General features: G+C 38.4%; 1 protein-coding gene across 3 annotated transcripts in view; it reads left to right on the plus strand.

Annotated features, from left to right (window-relative positions):
- The first annotated feature begins 207 nt into the window (after positions 1–207).
- The window catches only part of CPEB4 (cytoplasmic polyadenylation element binding protein 4), a 64,403-nt gene continuing 45,050 nt past the window's right edge, over positions 208–19,560 (plus strand). For all 3 annotated transcript variants that reach the window (XM_004315809.4, XM_019946130.3, XM_004315811.4), the window contains exon 1: positions 208–2,714. In XM_004315809.4, coding sequence (XP_004315857.1) covers positions 1,590–2,714 — 1,125 coding nt within the window. In that variant the 5' untranslated portion in view covers positions 208–1,589. The remainder of the gene's footprint in view (positions 2,715–19,560) is intronic.

The following is a 19,560-nucleotide window of genomic DNA, read 5'->3' on the forward strand; positions in this document are numbered from 1 at the left end:
GCGCCAGGCCTCACTGGGCGAGGCGCAGACGGAAGGGGCGTCTCTCGAGATAACTTTTCGACCTTCCTGGGAGGGCGCCTGAGCCGAGGGGTGTGGCCTAATCTGAATTCTAGCAGCTGATTGGCTTTTCGGCAGGTGGGCGGGGTGTCTGCGCTAACCCACCCCTCCCTCTTCGAACCGGAAGTGTCTCTCGGTCTTTCCAGCTGGTTGTCATTTCACTCGGCTCGGTCCTAAGGAGAAGGACTCAGCCGCGGCTGCTGAACCCGGGCACCGGGAGGCGGTGGCAGCGGCGGCGGCGGCGGCGGCAGCGGCGACAGCAGAGGAGGAAGGAGGAGAGAAGAAGAGCCAGGCGGAGTCCGCAACTACGACAGCGGGGACTGCGGGACCGGGGTAAAGCGACGGCGGCGGCGACGACGGCCCAGCAACCGTGAGGAGAAACAAAAGCCTTCTAAATTACAGTTTTTAAAAAAATCTGGGGGAAAAAAGAGAGAGAGCGAGCAAAGGGGGGAAGGCCCTTCTCTTTTAGAGTAACTACGCTGGTGGGGTTTTCCTATTTTTCCTCTTTTTTCCCCCCTGCGGAGAATCGAACTGAGAGAACTGAACAAACCGCCCCTGGGTCCCATGAGGGAAAAAAACCCCGGAGCCGCAGAGAGGGGTAGAGGCCGAAACCGCAGGACCTTCCAGGTCGACCCCTTGGTCCCCGCACCCCGGGGCCGCCAGCTTGTCCTCGTCGAGTCTCTCTAATACGTCCTGATCGCGACACCCCCAAGAGGGAGAAACGGGTGTTTCCAACCCATTTCATGGGGGAGAGGAGGCCGGGGGGAGCCCCAGGAACAGCGACCGCAGCAAGATCTGCACCCAGAGCTTCAGGAACAGCCCCAGAGGCCAAAACTGCACCCCGTGAAAGATCAGAAACAGGACCAGGAACAGCAGAAACTTCCCTGCAATCATCTTTCCATTAGTCAATGCTGATTTCCTCTCCCGCAACCAGGAATTCGCCTCCCACCCCAAATAACCTAATATAATCTATATATATGAATATATAATATATAATGTTCTTAAATTATTCCTGATTTTTTTTAACCAAGCTGCCAAGAAAAGAACGTATTCTCCCCTTAGCCCTATTCTAATTTTTATGTGAGTGAATCTAAACTGCTGAAGAAGACCATATGTGATTGTTAAATTATATATATATATATTTTTACTCCGCGCAATGCTTATTCTTCTACATCCATAGATGCTTGAGAAGCTGTGTTTTTGTCATTCATGTACGTTTTCCTTTGGAAAAAGAAAGCGCCTATTTTACTAACCAAAGACTTGATTTTTACCCTCTTCGTTTTTATTCCCTCCTAGAATAAGTTGGATTCATGTCAATGTTTTAAGACCTTTTTTTTTTTTTTTAGTTTTTTTCTTTCAGAGACCAGAATTCCAAATCTGAACTATTTAGGGTGATAAGCTGCGATCTTTGAGCTAGCTAAAAATAAGACATTTCAAACAAGCAACTTAAATTTGGGGTAGAGGATACAAAGGCGTGAGACATCAGGTTGTTGTTTTTTTTTATCATAAGATTCTGAGCCTAAAAATAATAAATGGGGGATTACGGGTTTGGAGTGCTAGTGCAAAGCAATACTGGGAATAAATCTGCTTTTCCAGTCAGATTCCATCCACATCTGCAGCCTCCACACCATCACCAAAATGCCACCCCCAGCCCCGCTGCTTTTATAAATAATAACACAGCTGCCAATGGCAGCAGTGCCGGGTCCGCTTGGCTCTTTCCTGCCCCGGCTACCCATAACATTCAGGATGAGATCTTGGGATCAGAAAAGGCAAAAAGTCAGCAACAGGAACAGCAAGACCCTTTAGAAAAGCAGCAGCTCTCCCCCAGTCCAGGTCAGGAAGCTGGAATACTGCCTGAAACTGAGAAGGCAAAATCTGAAGAAAATCAAGGGGACAATTCTTCAGAAAACGGCAACGGGAAGGAGAAAATAAGAATCGAATCACCAGTGTTGACAGGGTTTGATTATCAAGAAGCCACGGGGCTAGGTACTTCAACCCAACCCTTGACATCTAGCGCGTCGTCTCTTACTGGTTTCAGTAACTGGTCAGCAGCGATAGCGCCTTCTTCCTCTACAATCATCAATGAAGATGCAAGTTTCTTTCACCAGGGAGGGGTCCCGGCTGCTTCGGCTAATAACGGTGCTCTGTTGTTTCAAAATTTTCCCCATCATGTCAGCCCTGGCTTTGGAGGCAGTTTCTCTCCTCAGATCGGGCCTCTCTCACAGCACCACCCCCATCACCCTCATTTCCAGCATCATCACAGCCAGCATCAGCAGCAAAGGAGGTCTCCTGCCAGTCCCCATCCCCCACCTTTCACACATAGAAATGCTGCTTTTAACCAGCTGCCTCATTTGGCGAATAATCTTAACAAGCCCCCCTCTCCATGGAGCAGCTACCAGAGCCCCTCTCCTACACCGTCTTCTTCCTGGAGCCCAGGAGGTGGTGGATATGGTGGCTGGGGAGGTTCCCAAGGCCGAGATCACCGCAGAGGGCTGAATGGAGGAATAACGCCCCTGAACTCCATCTCGCCTTTGAAGAAAAATTTTGCAAGCAATCATATTCAGCTCCAGAAGTACGCTCGCCCCAGCTCTGCCTTTGCTCCTAAATCCTGGATGGAAGATAGCTTGAACAGAGCTGACAACATTTTTCCTTTTCCGGTAAGATTATGTTCCATTAATAGATTAAGATGAAATAAGGAAACGGCAGGGTGTAATATCTATGTAACGAAGAGAGTTTGAATTGTCTGTATTCATATCAGAGCTCTTCTTAGAAAATGAGTTAATTACCAGGCATGATTTTGGCAGGAGAGGAGTATAATTTGGAACAAAATATTCAGCTTTTTTTTTTGGTAAATTTCTAATTGTTATCTTCCCCTAGATGATCGTATAAATTATCATAATTATGAATACCAGGTAGCTAGTGATGTCATGATTATTAACTATAATACCTTTCTAGCCTGACAAGAGAATCGTGGTTGGTTTTTCCCTACTTATTTAAGTGAGAATAAATAATGTAGATATAAATATATTTCATTGTGGAAACTGATGAGCATTTTCTACCCGTTTGCATAACTATATAACCTCGCAAATTAATTTTTGTCCGCTGTAAGGTAGTGATTCACTGAAAACCAGCTATTGAATTATAGTTTTCTCACTGGTTATATTTTAAACCTGAAACCTCTCTGAACCCTGCGGTCTGAACAGTTTGAATTCATCAATTCCTGTTAAACCTTTTTGCAAATTCTGGCCTGCCTTGTGTCAGTAAGGACTGCTAGAGAAATGATCTAAATATTTTCTTCATCCCCAATTATTTTTGCATACTATGAAACTGTTGATCTCAGAGTGAGTCTTTTATGATGCCTTTCACCCATTTGTTTATTTTCCCGTGTTAACACTGGGGGTGTAGATAATTAAACCATTCCTAAAAATAGACCCAGGCAAAGATCACTTGTCTTTCTTGCCACCAGTGTATCCTTATTCTGCAAGAGTCACATTGTTTCATGTTTTTTAATTAATGAGCAGCCAGTCTAGTTGATAGACATAGGATAAAGGGAATTTCATAGTTAACTGAACGTCAGATGCCCCACTAAATTTGTATACTTTGGGGGTATGATCATTTATATGTGTTTAGGAAATTTATATGGGTTTTAAGCTAACATTGAATCAGTCCTCAGAACAAACGCCACAAGATAAGTTCTGTTATTATCCCCATTTTAGAGATGAGAAAATTGAGTATCAGCAAGATATAATAACTTGCCCAAGAGCACACAGCTGATAAGAGTACAAACTCTAGGTTAAAAAGCAAGGATTAAAAAATGCTACATACATGTGTAGGCATACACATGTGCTATATCTAGAGGGTTATTTTAGAGATCTTTCGGCAAAGGCTCAGACAGATTTCAAAATAATTGCAATGTCTCCATATATGATGTCAACACAAGTAGAATTATCTGTTTTAATTAATAATTTGCTCAGAGGGAGGGGAAGTTTGCTAAGAGAACCCTGTGTCATTCCAAGGAATTAAATATCCCTTCTCTAAGGATTCAGGTATAATGATTAGGATGTATCTTAAAATATTTGGTGAAATCTAGTTAAAAAAATTTTTTTTCAATAATTTTTTTGCCCAGGTATAAAAAAAGCTGTTGGCTTTTGTTTTTAGAACGGGTTTTTACTCAAACTGAAGAGAGCAATTATCATGCTTTAGTGGTCAGGTGAAAGGCTGTTGAAGACATTGGCAATCCCATGAAGTCTGTTTTTAAAAAGTTGGTTTTGATATTCCTTTGAACATAAATTTAAGGGAAATTTAATGCAAAGGTAACTTTTATGAATTATTTATATATTCCTAATTGAAAAAAATCTAAGACGGCATTCTCAACATTTTAACTGGGTTAAGATTGGCTCAGAATTAAAAATACTTTTCTTTTCTATTTTGCTACTTATAAAGTGACAGAATGAATTTATGTGACCTCATAGTTTGTTTTCCATTCTCAGTTTACTGACTTTTGATAAAGGTTTGCTTTGGGAAAAATAAAAATTTCAGAAAATGTATAAACTATATGTATATGCACATTACTAATATTTTTATGGAGCTAATGGGATGTGTTTAACATGTGAAATTTTTTTAATCAGATGGTTTCTTAGAGATTAAGCTGGTGTATGAAATAATAGTAGACTAAGATTGATACTAAAAGATACTGTTAGAAACTAACTCTTCCCTTAGAATTGTTGTCTGTTATGCTGAGAATGGAAAATGGATGAGTCAATATACCTGGCTGAAATTTGGTAGGATTAGAAACTAAGTTGTTGCTTTCTGTTCACCATCCCCACCATTTTTAGGAGAGTGTGTATATTTCTGTGTGTGAGAGAGTGAAGAGAGAGAAAGAGAGAGGTTGGGAGATGGGGAGCTGAGAGCAAGCATTGGGTTGAGTTGTAAGTCACAATAAAAATAAGTGATTTGAAAAGAATCTTTATGACAAGAAATTCCTAATAGGGTTTTGAAAATATAAGAAGTTAGTAAACTGAGTACCGTGGTGCTTACTTAAATGAATGCAGTTCTGTGTGTGTGTGTTTTAGAGAATTATTCTTTTGAATAATTTTTTGGCAAAAAATACTGTTTTGAGTTGATATGAATTACTTGGTTAAATCTGATATGAAAAGATTTGAAGAAACATTTATTTGACTGGGAGCCCAGACACCTAGGTTGTGGTCTTGGCCCTATCAGTGTCATAGCATTTGGGGACCTCAGTTTCTTCATAAAATTGGGGGTGGTGGTGACCTAGGTGATTCCTAAGTTCCTTATGATTCTAAAGCAAGCTACTGTGAAATTTAAACTGCTGCAATCACAGTCCATACTTTTTTCTAAACACTGCTATCTTATTTAAATTTATTGCCTTAAACACTATTAATTTTAGGAAAGACATTTTATAGATTAGTAATTCAATTTCCGTTGCTTTTAGAAAGCATTCCTTAGGTGTTATAGAGAGATCTTAAAATTTACCACAGAAATTACAGGATAGAATTTACATGGCTATATTATAATATTGGCATTCAATCAAAGGCTAGCATGGAATTATTATATTAAAAGGAAATAATTTACCTGAAATGTAACTAATACTGGGCAGTGTTTATTTTAATTTGAAATGAATCAGAATGGTTTTTACATTTGTTTAATTTAGGTTTGGGTACATACAGTGAATTAAAATTCATGATGACATTTTAAATTAATTTTGGGGGCCAATCTTAACCTTCTCTTTTACCCATGTTTATGGAGCAGGAGCAAAGAGTCCAAATATGTGAATAATCCTCTAAATAACTGATATGACAGGCATTATATTTTGGGATTTTCTTTGTATTAAAATTTGTTTCTAAGTTATTTTTGCTTAGCTTAAAGTTTTCATTATGTGGATGCAGATAACATGCCTGAAATCCAGTTTTCAGATACAACTAAACTAATATGTATTTAATAATAGCTAACATGCCTTTGATAGTCTAAGTGTTTTACATGTATTAACTCATTTACTTCATTCAACAATCCTATGAAGTAGAAATTATTATTGTTATTATTACTATTCACACATGAGATTTGGCTTTTAACCATTATACTACAGTGTCTTTTCACATAGACATGTTACAGATGGGGGCAGCGGTAAATGCCTCCCGGAAACGTGTAAGATGAGAGAAAAATTTTTACAGTGAATCATTGATACCTGATGATTAAAAGCTGATTATAAAGTTTTGAAAAGTGGAAAATAATAGAATATATTTATTTGTCAACTTTAAAATATTAAACAAATAATATTCAAATCAATATTTTTTTGTTTGATTTAATACGTACTATATACTAGGTACTGAGCTACGTGCTTTCACATATGTTATCTCACTTCGTGTATAGGATTTCTCAACCCTATGAGGCTTAGTTTTATTGTCTTAATTTCAAAATGAAGAAACAAGGGCCATGTTTATGTGACTAAAGGCATGATTTGACCCTTACATTAAGGGGAGGAAAATCCTACCCATCCTGCCAAACACATCCTGGAATCCTGATGTCCAAACCAAATAATATATTGGGGCACCTGCCAGTAATTAATTTGAATATAGCAGTTCTTTGGAGGGGTGCCTAGATCTTCTGTCCTTACAGGAATGTAAAGGAGAATTGTATGCTATATATCCTAGTACTCTCTTATATTCAGCTCAGTTATGCCCCCATCTCCATTAGCTAAGAACCAAGAAGAAGACCAAAAAGAAAAAAAAAAAAAAAGAAAAGAAAAAGGAAAGGGGGGAGACAAAATCTGTTACAAAGATGATCCTAAAACTTGATTGATAGGGAGACATTTTAGGATTTGGAGCCCATTTGCTCTTACTTGGTCACCATGGATTTGTTAAGTTGTCTTAACCAGGCAAATAATTTATATTACTTTAATAACTCTCCTTGTGTTTTCAGTTTATTGATCCTCAAAATTATATGTGGCATCTTATATCTGAAAACAGAAAGTTACTGCATCGCTTCGGGTCTGAAAGTCATGGTGAATTATCAATATTAAAATTACCTAAAGTGCAACGTTGTTACATTTTTTGTTTTCTCATATAGTCCCAAGGGGTATAGGAAACATTTTCTTTGACTTTGTATTAATCTATATTAGAAGATGGGAAAGTAATTTTTTTTAACTGTAAGGTATGGGTTGGATGGTTCTGGTTCCAGCAGAATTGAAATATTGGAAAAGTTTGGGAAAAGCTTACCAGATACCATTTTACACCTTTTTGTAGAAAGCCTTTTAACTAGGTTTAATTGCTTTTCTGATGGACTTGAAACTTGGGCAGGGTAGTTTTTTGGTTATTTTTTGATGTGTCTTCAGGGAAGCCATGGAATATGATCAACACACTGTTCCGACATCTTTCAGGAAAAACCTGGTTATTGCAAGCCTAGTGAATGTGCTTGTTGCTAGTTGCAACTAGAAAGATGTTATTTAGTTCATGAGTTTATGCTTTTGAGAATAATTTTTGTTGGTGTTCATGAGAAAGAAATGGAAAAGTAGTCTTAAAGTTAACATATGCCTATTTTGAATTTTACAGTCTAAATCTATTTTCCTTACGACTTTTTTGCTCTTTCTATTAAGGAAAATAAGCTTGAGGTTCCATTATCACATTTTTTCAGCACTATATTTTACCTCAGTTTTTGGTCCCATCACAGATGAGATAATATATTTCTATTTAAGGCAGGGAGCTTGTAACATGAGCATTCATTTTAATTTTTCCTGACAAAAGTCATTTTGTATTTAATTGTTCAAACAAAATTGTTCTTGAGGAAATTAAAGTATATTTTTACCATGATAAATTTATAGCAGTGTAGAATTTTTTACTTCAAAGTCAACGTAGATTCTCATCATATTGTATAATATTGGAACAGAAGGAGTTACACTTTCAGGTTTTCAGAAAATTCTCAATAGAAAGATAAAAGATCTATATAGATCCTATTTTTAATCAATTTCTGAAGCTAACACTTGGATAATTACTGAGAAAGGCTATTGTGTGAGGCCAAAAATATAGTAGACTGAAGCACAGGCCCTGGATCCAAACAGACTTACGTTTGATCTGAACTCTAGTTAGCTGTGTGACCTTGAGCAAGTCACTTAAATTTGAGAACACAGACCTGGCAGTGAAGGGTTATTCTAAGTTACTTTAAATATGTGGCCGTATTAGGTAGCTTACATTTTTTTGTTTAAAATAAAATTAAAATCTCTAATATTGAGTAAAATCAGGAAATTAAAATAACTACAAAAAGCTTGGGTATGTATGAAAGATTTTGAGCAGTCCTTAGTTTTGCTTATCTTATCATATATGCTCCACTTCTCAGAGTACTACTTTTAAATAAGCTAGATGCAACCCAGGACAGATAAAACATTTAGCAGAATTATCAGTTTTCTTGAAGAGAAGTTTTAATAATTGTTTATATACCTAAACATTTATTAGCATTGGCAGCCTGCATCTTTCAGTAGTTTGAAAGATTTTGCCTATTTTTAAGAAATTTAGAACATTTGATTGTTTTTGTATACATTAAAGGAGACTGTACTTCTTTTTTAACATCTTTATTGGAGTATAATTGCTTTACAATGGTGTGTTAGTTTCTGCTTTATAACAAAGTGAATCAGCTATACATATACATATATCCCCATATCTCCTCTCTCTTGCGTCTCCCTCCCACCCTCCCTATCCCACCCCTCTAGGTGGTCACAGAGCACCAAGCTGATCTCCCTGTGCTACACGGCTGCTTCCCTCTAGCTATCATTTTACATTTGGCAGTATATATAAGTATATATAAGTCTCACTTCGTCCCAGCTTACCCTTCCCCCTCCCTGTGTCCTCAAGTCCATTCTCTACGTCTGCGTCTTTATTCCTGTCCTGCCCCTAGGTTCTTCAGAACCTTTTTTTTTTTTTTTTTAGGTTCCATATATGTGTTAGCATACAGTATTTGTTTTTCTCTTTCTGACTTACTTCACTCTGTATGACAGACTCTAGGTCCATCCACCTCACTACAAATAACTCAATTTCATTTCTTTTTATGGCTGAGTAATATTCCATTGTATATATGTGCCACATCTTCTTTATCCCTTCATCTGTCGATGGACACTTAGAAGGAGACTGTACTTTAATGAAGAATTTATGATTTTGTTCATTAAAAGACAGGAAAAGGTGCCATAGATTTGAATTGAATATATTTTAGCTTTTATCCTGGAATTAAGTTCTGTTTTTTATATTTTAATTAATTTATTTAGCATATATTTATTGAGTACCTGCTATGTTATGGACTAGGCATAGGTAGATATCTCATAAAAATTGTTTTGATTTGATTCATAATGTATTTCTGACCTGTGCTAATCTTTGAATGATACTGAACATGCATTTTTTTATCATTGTAAACAAATTAGCAACTAGCCCAATAGTTATACTTCATTTTAACCCATGAGCTGTTTAAACTTCAAGGCAAACTAACAGGTTCAACTTTAGGTATAACAGAAACAGTGTGTAAATGACAGTTCCAAATATTTTATTAATGGTCACATTTATAAATATACACCTGTACACAACATGTGCTTTTTTAAGTTCTGTGACAAAATGGTACTACAAAAGGCAAACTTTAGCCTGTGGGTCACAGAATTTAGGTCTCATTACATGTCAAGGAAAAAAACTCCATCAGTCACTTACAGGTCCTCCCTCATGTTTGCAAACTGAATTTTTAAAGTTTAAAGTCTTAAGCTGAAGAAGTACTTTTCATATTGTAGAGTATTTAGATTGGGCACTTTCTATTTGCTGCATATTTACCAGATATATCCCAGTCATTGCTTTCTTTTAGCTCTAAAATAAGTTATAGTTAATTCCTCAGTATTATACACTTTAAAGCCATATTTATATTTAAATGTTATGCAACATACTTTTAATAATAGTTTTCCCAGGTGTTTTTGAGGAATGCATCTGGTGCTAGTCAGTAAAATAACTGCTGTAGCCTTACTGTCTCTAAGAACCTTAAAAAGAACCAAACAATGTAAGAACAGTTGCTACTCAGAAAAACCTCCTAATTATCATATGGAAGTCAGATCTGAGTTGATCTGAGTTTCAACGATGGCTCTGCCACTTACTAGCTGTGTGACCTAAGGCAAGCTCCTCAACTTTCCTGATCCTTCATTTTCACATTTCTTTTGTCCAGTGTTTTTGAAGTAAAATGAAATATGCCTAATATTTGGCTTCCAGAAGATTCTGTTGGTATAAGAAAATCATCAAATAGAAATATGAATTCAAAATTTTGCAAATAGCACAGATTCTTAAAAGGTGAAAACCATTGTGTAACTGGTGTATGGTAATTTGAGTTTAACTCTAAAGAAGAATTTTATAATCTGAACTATAATTTTGTTTAATAAACTCAATACTTAATAGTGGGAGTCAGCCCAGATGATGCTCCCATTTTCTTGAACATTGCTGGAAAGTTTAGTGACCAACTGGTTTTTTTGTTTGTTTGTTTGTTTCCTCTTTGGATAAAGTTTTTCCCCCCAAGTCTTTTTCATTTCTTATTATGGAAAAGTTTAAACATATTCAATAATAGAGTAGTGTATAGCAAATTCCCATGTACATACATGTCACCTGGCTTCCAACAATGATCAGCTCCTGGACAGTCCTCTTTCATCCATCTTCCTAACTGTCTCTTCCTGCTTTCATGTTATTTTGAAGCATTTCCCAGGTATTGTATCATTTCATCTGTAAATGGTTTAGTATGTGTCTCTAAAAGATAGTCTTTTTTTCCCCCCTTAAAAACATACAAAAATATCTTCTAGTTGTTTTTTAAAGAAAGATAGTGAGAAATTGAAGCAAGGCCCACATTTCTGTTGTACCTGCTCAGCCTGTTTCACCGCTCAACCTGATGCTAATCTCTAAAGAAACCACTATTGGCCGCATCTCCCTTCTAGGTCAAGAAGGGTGCTGGTGGTCACATGGCCGTCAAAAAAAAAAAAAAAAGAGATCCAACAAGACACCAAAACATCAGCTGATGACCACAAATTTGGGAGGAGATTGTTCAGTTTTCCTCTCTTCATTTCAGCCTTCTCCTGGGTTCAGGCTTCTGTGGACTTGGGGGAAGGATCTCCAAAAGGAGAGAGAACAGGACAGGACTGAGAGCGTTTTGGTTGTGTTTTTGTTTGTTAATGTGTTTTTGTTTTTCCAAAGGGAAATTTAAAGGTTTGGGGTCTTTTGCAGGCCTTTGGACTGCATCACATTTCTTTTCATCTCTTGCTGTTTTTCAACCCACAAATGTTTGATGCTTTCAATGGACTGTGTGCTAGGAGTACATGACCAAGGCAGACATGCTCGTCCTCGTGAACTGTACAGTCTGGTGACCTCTTGCTCTGTGCCTGCGTGTTGAGAAGTGCCTTCTGCTCCGGAGACTGGAGAGCTAAGGATGTGGCGGGGGGAGCTGTGAGGGCCCAGAGGCCGACACTGGGCACAGGCTGCCTTTTGACGTTGCTGTCAAGGCTCATGAAAGAGAAGAGACATTATGGATGTTATGGGTTATAGGATACAAGCCTCAGTTTAAGAATAAAGATTGTGTATTTGGGTGACCGTTCTCTCTGCTGACTCCGGACCCTGATCAGGCCCAGCAGATGTATAGCAGAGGACTGCTGACTGCCAGTAAGCAGCCAAAGATAGAGGAATGGCCAGAGGGTCTAAATGACTTCATTCCTTAGGGCCTAGTTTTAGTAGCTCTTCCAACTTTCCTGAACTAATGACCTCTTGCCCCGAATAGCTTATTAGGTAGGAAATATCTTTTTTTTCCCCTTTTTTGTTTCTCTATGAAAATGAGCTATAGGAAATAGCAGAGAACAGCTGAATTATTCAGATACAAACAATACCTAATTTAATATGTTAGTTTCGGGCTCTTTTGCCATTTCACCAGAGAGAGAAGGGGCAGAGGGAATGTTTATTGAGAGGATCTCCTAGCTGGTGGGTGTGGTGCGGACCTTGTCTCATTTCTCCACACCCCAGTTTTATAAGGGAGGTGGGATCCTTATTTCCGTGATGAAATCAAGGTTCAGAGACAATGCAGTGTCAAGATCAGTTGTCTTCTAAGTGGTGATTTACACGCAGGTCTTGGACTAGATTTTAATTATTTCCCTCTGCCAGGCAAGGTGAAAATGAGCAAATAGTTAACAAGAGGAAGGGGTCTATTGATTTAGGAACTGACTAATCAAGTCTAGAATGCCAAGTTCTGTTTTTAATACAGTCAAGTGGTGACAAGAAATATTTACCACTTTAAGGATTTCTAATGGTGAACTTGAATGTGGTTTATTTAGTGAAGGTGGGATAAAAGAAAATTTTCTCAAAGGCTTTCTGGAGAGATCAGATTCATCAGTTCATGTGGAAGGAAATGGAGCTATTGATCCAGTCAGGGTAATACCCCAAAGACATTGATTCATTTTGTTATAGTTTATTATTCTATTAGGAAGCACTTGGTAGCCCAAGATCTGGAAGACTCTGCCTCATTATAAAGCGGTCCTAATGAGAAAGCACTGACTGAAGAGGGATCCTGCTAAGAAATATGAGATGCTATTAAATGTGGTTTCTCCTACTTCAGGTAATTACCTCTTTCACTTTAACCTCTGACACTTGTTCTCTGCATTCAGACCCTGTATACAGTGAAGGATTTCATACCTTGCAGGTGTTGATAGATTGGAATTTCTAGGTCATGACAAAGCTCATTTAAATGGACCACTTTTCTGAGCTTCTGCTCTGAAGTCAGACTCCACCACTTACTTCGTGACTTTGAGGGCAAGTAGTTAACTTCTCAGAACTCATTTGCCTAAAATGGGGGTGATAATTGTATCCACTTTACATGATGGTTGTGAGGAACTAATGTACATAAATCATACATCATTCATCTGAGACACAACACAGAGCCAGGAGGGACATGTTAGCCACTTTAATGATGATGGTAACGATGACGAGGGACTTACTGGATGCTGCACAGTTGCTACAGTCTGTGGCTGTGGAGGTGAGTGGAGCTCGCAGTCCAGTGGCAGAGGGGGTGGGTAGCCGTAACAGAACTTGTCAATATGTGGGCTGTCAGCGTTCTAGGGGGATATGGGGAAAAAGAGACTTGTGCCTGCACAGGGATGGAAGGGTCATCTGGTAGTGGAATCTTGAAAGCTGACTATATTGCCAAGCTTTGGTATCTGTGGCCTTAAATACTTAATCCAAGAAAAATATTTACATTTTGGCAAATTTTGGATTAAAACTCCCAGAGTTACCTTTGATTAATTATGGGCTGTGCTGGCATCTCAGACTTCCTATTTATTTTGGCAGCTATACACTGGCATAGACTTTGCCTTTCAAACCAAAATATTTTCCTTTCCCTTCTTCACCAGGGAAAGTTTAAGCCGGAAAGAGAAACTTCCATAAGCTGATACAGATACCTAGCAGTCTGAGAAGTGATGCTCACAGTAATGTATGTCTTTATAGGAAGGCAATGAGTAAAGGGAGTAGCTGAATTTTGGCTTTGGTTCTTAATAATGTGGGCACGTTCAATTAAGTACATTTTGTGTTTTAGACCAGGTCTAGTAATGCTAAAACATACTAACTCAAGTATAAGAAGACAGGAACAATTAGTGGAGTGGTCAAGGCGGTTGTTCTGTTGAAACTGAACTGAATTGTAATTTTTTTTCCAATTTATGCATCTTAGAGCTTGGAAGAGAGGGCTTTGATTTGGGTTTTGAGAGCAAAGCCCTTTCTCTTCATAAGGAAACCTTAGAATGGTTGATGTAGAATATTTAAGCTGGACTGCATCACAGCTGTCAACAGGATGTAAGCTACAACTCACACCCCCAAGTATCTAATGAAGTTAACCTGTGGAATGGAATTGCTTAACTCAGTGGTTCTCAAAGTGTGGTCCCTGTCTTCACTTAGAAACTTGTTAGAAATGTGAATTCTTGGACCCTACCCAGACCTGCTGAATGAGAAACTTGGCGGGTTGACCCGGTAGTCTGTTTTGACAGGACCTCCAGATGATTCTGATATACTCTTAAGTATGAGAAACACTGGCTTACATTATCCATCTGGATTTTTTTTTAAAAGCTACAAAAATGATAATTTTGGTTTGTGGCATAATTGCAATCTGGTTGTTCATCCTGATTGTAATAGACCCAACAGGTTCACGTCCTTCTTGTGGCTACTCTGGGATGTTATAAAAAGACGTGTCATCAGTTCTTTGCTTATGTAGGTCTTCCTATTTTGCTGTGGCAGTCAGGATTATTCAGGTGTATATTAAAAGGACAGGTCCTGCTGTTTGAAATACTAATTTGTTTTGTCAGAAGGTTATTTTTATCAACTTTGATTTTCATAGTGGCTTGTGTGGTTTTTCCTTTAGAAATTGTCCTGTGAAGTAGAGATGACAGAAACTGAAACCAACAAGTTACAACTCAATATATTAAATACAATTAATTTTTACAGAATAAAAAGAGGTCTACACATTGTAATCAAGTTTGCTTTGCTGAGCCTTGAAAATAATTGATGGTCTTTTATTTTCATTCATGATTATTAAGCTCACATGTTCTAGAGTCAGAAGGCCTGGGTTCAAATTCTGCCTTCTCCATTACCTGATGTTGGTAAAGTTACTTAATCATGCTAAACTTCACTTTTTTCATCTGTGAAATGGAATAATAACTTAACACTTAATTGTATAGGATTTTTGTGAGGAATAAATGAGAATATGCATGTAAAGCATTAGAGCTTGTTAAACGTTAGCTGCTGGTACTATTATTATTGCTATTACTACCACTTCTGCTCCTGTGGTTGGCCGTAGTTAACCTAGAGATGCATTTGTGTTAGGTCTTTAATTTGTGGACCACATCTATCTGTCATCTCAACAGGAAGAAGGAAGATAAAGCTTCTTTATCTCTTCTTATGTTTTTAGTATCTCCGATATTATCCTATATTACTCTTATACATAATTTTTGTTCTTTCTTTCATTTATTGAGTCATATTTGAGTGCCTACTGTTTGCCAGGTACTAGCCAGCACATTCCTGCCCCTAGGACCCTTATGGCAGACAGAGTATCTCATTTATTCTAATATATATCTTAACTAATGTGGTCTTTTGACTGCCATGACCATTACTTTACCCAAGGCAGCCCATTTGCTTTGGAGTGAAACTTGGGCTTGCATCCTGACTAAGCTGCTGAACTAGGCAGTAACCTGTCTGTTCAGTAAACTGTGGATTTTCTCTAGTCTTAGTTTTTGTCATTAAAATGAGAATAATAGGGCTTCCCCGGTGGCGCAGTGGTTGAGAGTCCGCCTGCCAATGCAGGGGACATGGGTTCGTGCCCCGGTCCGTGAAGATCCCACGTGCCGTGGAGCGGCTGGGCCCTTGAGGCATGGCCGCTGAGCCTGTGCATCTGGAGCCTGTGCTCTGCAACGGAAGAGGCCACGACAGTGAGAGGCCCGCGTACTGCAAAAAAAAAAAAAAAAAAAGAATAATACAATCTAACTTAAAAGGAGGTTTGAACATTAATTAAGACAGTATTTAAAAAGTACCTAGAATAATGTCAGGTACTCAGTAGATGCTCAGTAAAGGGTAGCTCTGCTTTTCTGCTTTTTATTTCTGTAGTCTGCCAAGAGAAACTGGCAGCAGTGGGTTGAAGCAGATGAGTGATTTTTTGTTTTACAATAGAGTCTTTGAACTTTTATTGGAAATCAGGACATCCTCCTTTAATAAATTGTTTTAAGTAAGTTTTTTGGAAAATGCTTCTTATTTTGCATTATGTTTAGCATAATGAAAACGCAGTGACTGTCCTTTTAAGACTATAAAAGTTCATTTTCTTATTAATCAGTCATTGACCCCCCCCCCACCTTTTTGTGGGCAAGAAGTGATAAACTTTGATCAGTCATTCTTGTTCACATCTTTGATTCCTTCCATACTCATCATAATTTAAACTGCAAATCTTGAAAGAGCACAGACTATCTTAGGATATCGGAAAGCTAGAATACAAGTGTATTTTGTTTGTGGGAAAGGAATATTAGAGATCTAATCAAACTCTTTCCTTTTTCGGATCAGGAAAAGGGTCTAGAGGATGAAAATGCCAAGCTCACATGACACTGCAGGCTTCCTAGTGCCTAATGCTCGGTTCCACTGATTTAGGCTGATGTTCATATTTTGATCATCAGCTCAAGTTCAATCAAGAAGAGCTGTCACTTAACAAGGTTTCTATTTTATAGTTAGTTTACTTTCTGGGAAATGGATTCTAGAAAACAGGTAAGTGGTTTTGATATTTGGCTCAATTAGCAAGCCAGAAAGGAAAAATCAAAGGATGAAATATAGAAATCAAAGCACTCTTGACTTGTCACTTTGGTTCTTGGGCAGGAAAACCAACATTGTTTGTGCTGTTCTTATTCCTTGGGTTTATTTGTGTCTGTACCCCTCCACCTACTTCTTAATGACACAGACATTTACATTTTGGTCCTTTTTGTAAAATTAGATACTTAAAATAGACAGAAAAAAGTCAGTGAGGGAGAAATCAAGAATGATAAACTTTGGACCCTCTCTGAGAACAGAATGTTTACTTGACAAAATATGTGGCTTGAAACTCTGAATTACCATAGCATCATAAGAAACAAAGTGTTATACAAATGTAAAGTAGTTTATAATAATTGTAATTGCGAATAAGGTTGGATCGTGGGGAGGAGTACATATTAGACCAGGGTTGGCAAAAATGTGGTGCTTGTGCCATTGGGTCTGTATCTTGCACTTACAAGTGTCTGTTGAGACACTGTTTTCTTCTAATTCCATTCAGAGCCTGAAAATTCTTCTCAACACATTGCATCTGAGAGTCAGTCCCAGTTGATCAGAGTTTGTATATTGGTATTTATTTATCATCCTTGTATTAAACCGTGATGAATGAAAGGAAAGCTAGTGTAAGTGTAAAAAGGATAGAGGGCTTTTTGTTTGTTTGTTTTTTAATCCCACAAAGCATTACTGAAAATTTAAATATTCATTTAGGATTTTAGTTTTAATGTACCAATTAGAAGTCAGTGGTTATTTTAGCAAAAATCTTTATATTCTAGGCAATAGGCTGGGGGGGGCGGTATGAAGTGGCTTCGCTAAATTGTAGGTGAAAAGGAGGCTTCTTTACTTACTGGATGGAAACAGCTGTCATAAAACAAACAAAAACACTGCATAATATTCTTTATCGACTGATTCTCTTGGGTGCTCTTGTCATTCAGTGATTGGCAAAATGCAAGTTCTGGAAGTTCACAGGTTGCTTACTACTTTAGTTGCATTAAAAAAAAAAAAAAAGGCTGAGGTCTCCTCTTTCATCTCTCCCCACCACCATTACATTTTGACCCAGAAAACCCCCTACAACTCTATAGCCAGAAAGGGGATGTATAAAAACAAACCTCAAGATAAGGAAATAGGAGAAAAGAATTATTTCCAACATTTAAAATAAATTACTTGAAGGAATTCATTCATTGCTCAATTGAGGAAACATAACGCAGGCTTTCTAAGCTGCCAGGCCCTGTGTGAGGCACAGTGATACAGATATGTGGAACAAGGCTTCTCAACCTGTTTCACATCGTGGCACGCATGGAAAATGATAATATAGAAATAGAAATCATCTGCCAGGGAGTTCCTGCCACATCAGGCCCTCTGGGCAGTCCTGTGGGTTGAGGAGATGATATCTTGGCACACCCATCACCCTTTGGGAGTTACAAACATTGGGAACTTTTGATGTAAGACATACTTCCTACCCTTGGGAAACTGACAGAGAACATAGGCAAGGGAACAGACACTGAGCATTAGTGTCTCCAAGACTGGTTTTGTTGTGGAGAAGAGATAGTGGCTGGCCTGATTTTGAGTGTGGTGCATAGATTGTTGGAGGGAGGACAAATCCAGCTACTGCAGAAAGAGATAGCGGAATTTTGTCTTAACTTGTTTCTCCAGTTATGCCTCAAATCCACTTGGCTTCCGAAAGAATGTGCAATAAAGTTTTGATTTAATTCAGGGCTTGAGATGAGGAAGGATAAAAACAGAAGAGTTTTTCCTTTTTGTGAACACTAACCTAAGAAATTCTCGTTCTGGCCACCTGTCCTCCTGCCTCTCTATGGACCGTATTGAGAAGATGAGGACAATGAGGAAAGGATCAGGAGGAAAAGTGGGAAAGATATTCTGGAAGAGCCATACCAGTTTGGAGCCGAAGAGCATGTTAAGGCATCTGCTCCCCTCCCATCTTCATCCCCCACCACCCCGGGGAAAAAAACCTGTAATGCTCTCTACTTAAAATATGGATTATATCCCAGTGTAACTGCCCTTGGACCCCTCAGGTTGCAGAAGTAAAAAAAAAGTTTGTATCCTAAAACAATTCAGTGAATATTACTGGATATCTGTGTGGTGGGTGGGGTCAGGTGGGGTGGTCCCTATTTCATGGAAGGATAATAATAGTACAGGGTGAGCAGTGTTATGGAAGGCCAAAGGAGAAATGTCAGGATGATCAAAAGGACTACTTTTGCCCTATCAACCTTAAAGTTCTAGAGAAGCTGGAAGGTGGAAAAGTGAGATCCCAACAAGCGTGGAAAAAAAAATAAGGGATAAAATGAGGCGAATCCTTTTAAAAAGCCAAAGCTTTGAGTTAAAAAGTAATGAGAGAGGGCTTCCCTGGTGGTGCAGTGGTTGAGAGTCCGCCTGCCGATGCAGGGGACATGGGTTCATGCCCCGGTCCGGGAAGATCCCACATGCCACGGAGCGGCTGGGCCCGTGAGCCATGGCCGCTGAGCGTGCACGCCCGGAGCCTGTGCTCTGCAATGGGAGAGGCCACAACAGTGAGAGGCCCGCGTACCGCCAAAAAAAAAAAAAAGTAATGAGAGAGAAAATGTAATAAAGAGGGCTTTGGAAACCTCCTTTTCTTTAATACTCTTGCTGTGGTCTTTATATGTGTTAATGTGTTTATTTATTCTTAAGGTGGGTCAGAAACATGTATTACTTCTTCTCCTTCAGTATTTAACTTGAAAACTTTTTCATCTACTTTTCACTGTCAAGCTAAACTTTAATTTTAGTTATCTCTAGTACTTTTTGTCCTGAAGAATGCCCCAGCAGTTGGGGTGGTTGTATATTTTCAGATTCCTCACCCACTCATGAAGTGCATTTCGTTAAGCCGGGGTTTAGACCAGCAGTGTTCTCCACACCCTGTCTTTCCTTTAATGGCAGAAAAATCAAGAATACTTTGCACATACTTGCACAAGAATACTTTGTAAGACCACTTAGTGGTCTTACAGACATTTGATGATTATTTTCAGATCTTGGCTTATAAGTAAATATAGCTATTCTGAATAGCACATGTAGATGCCACCTTAGTAGATTACTGCTGGAGCAAGTTTGGGAAGCTTTGCCACAGGACTGCAATCTTAAGTGACAGAGAAAGATTATGAATTCTATTTTTACATTTATTTAATATTCTTAATCATATGAAAATTAGTTTGTT

The sequence above is a fragment of the Tursiops truncatus genome, chromosome 3 (assembly GCF_011762595.2).
Source record: "Tursiops truncatus isolate mTurTru1 chromosome 3, mTurTru1.mat.Y, whole genome shotgun sequence".
Classification (NCBI taxonomy): Eukaryota; Metazoa; Chordata; class Mammalia; order Artiodactyla; family Delphinidae; genus Tursiops; species Tursiops truncatus.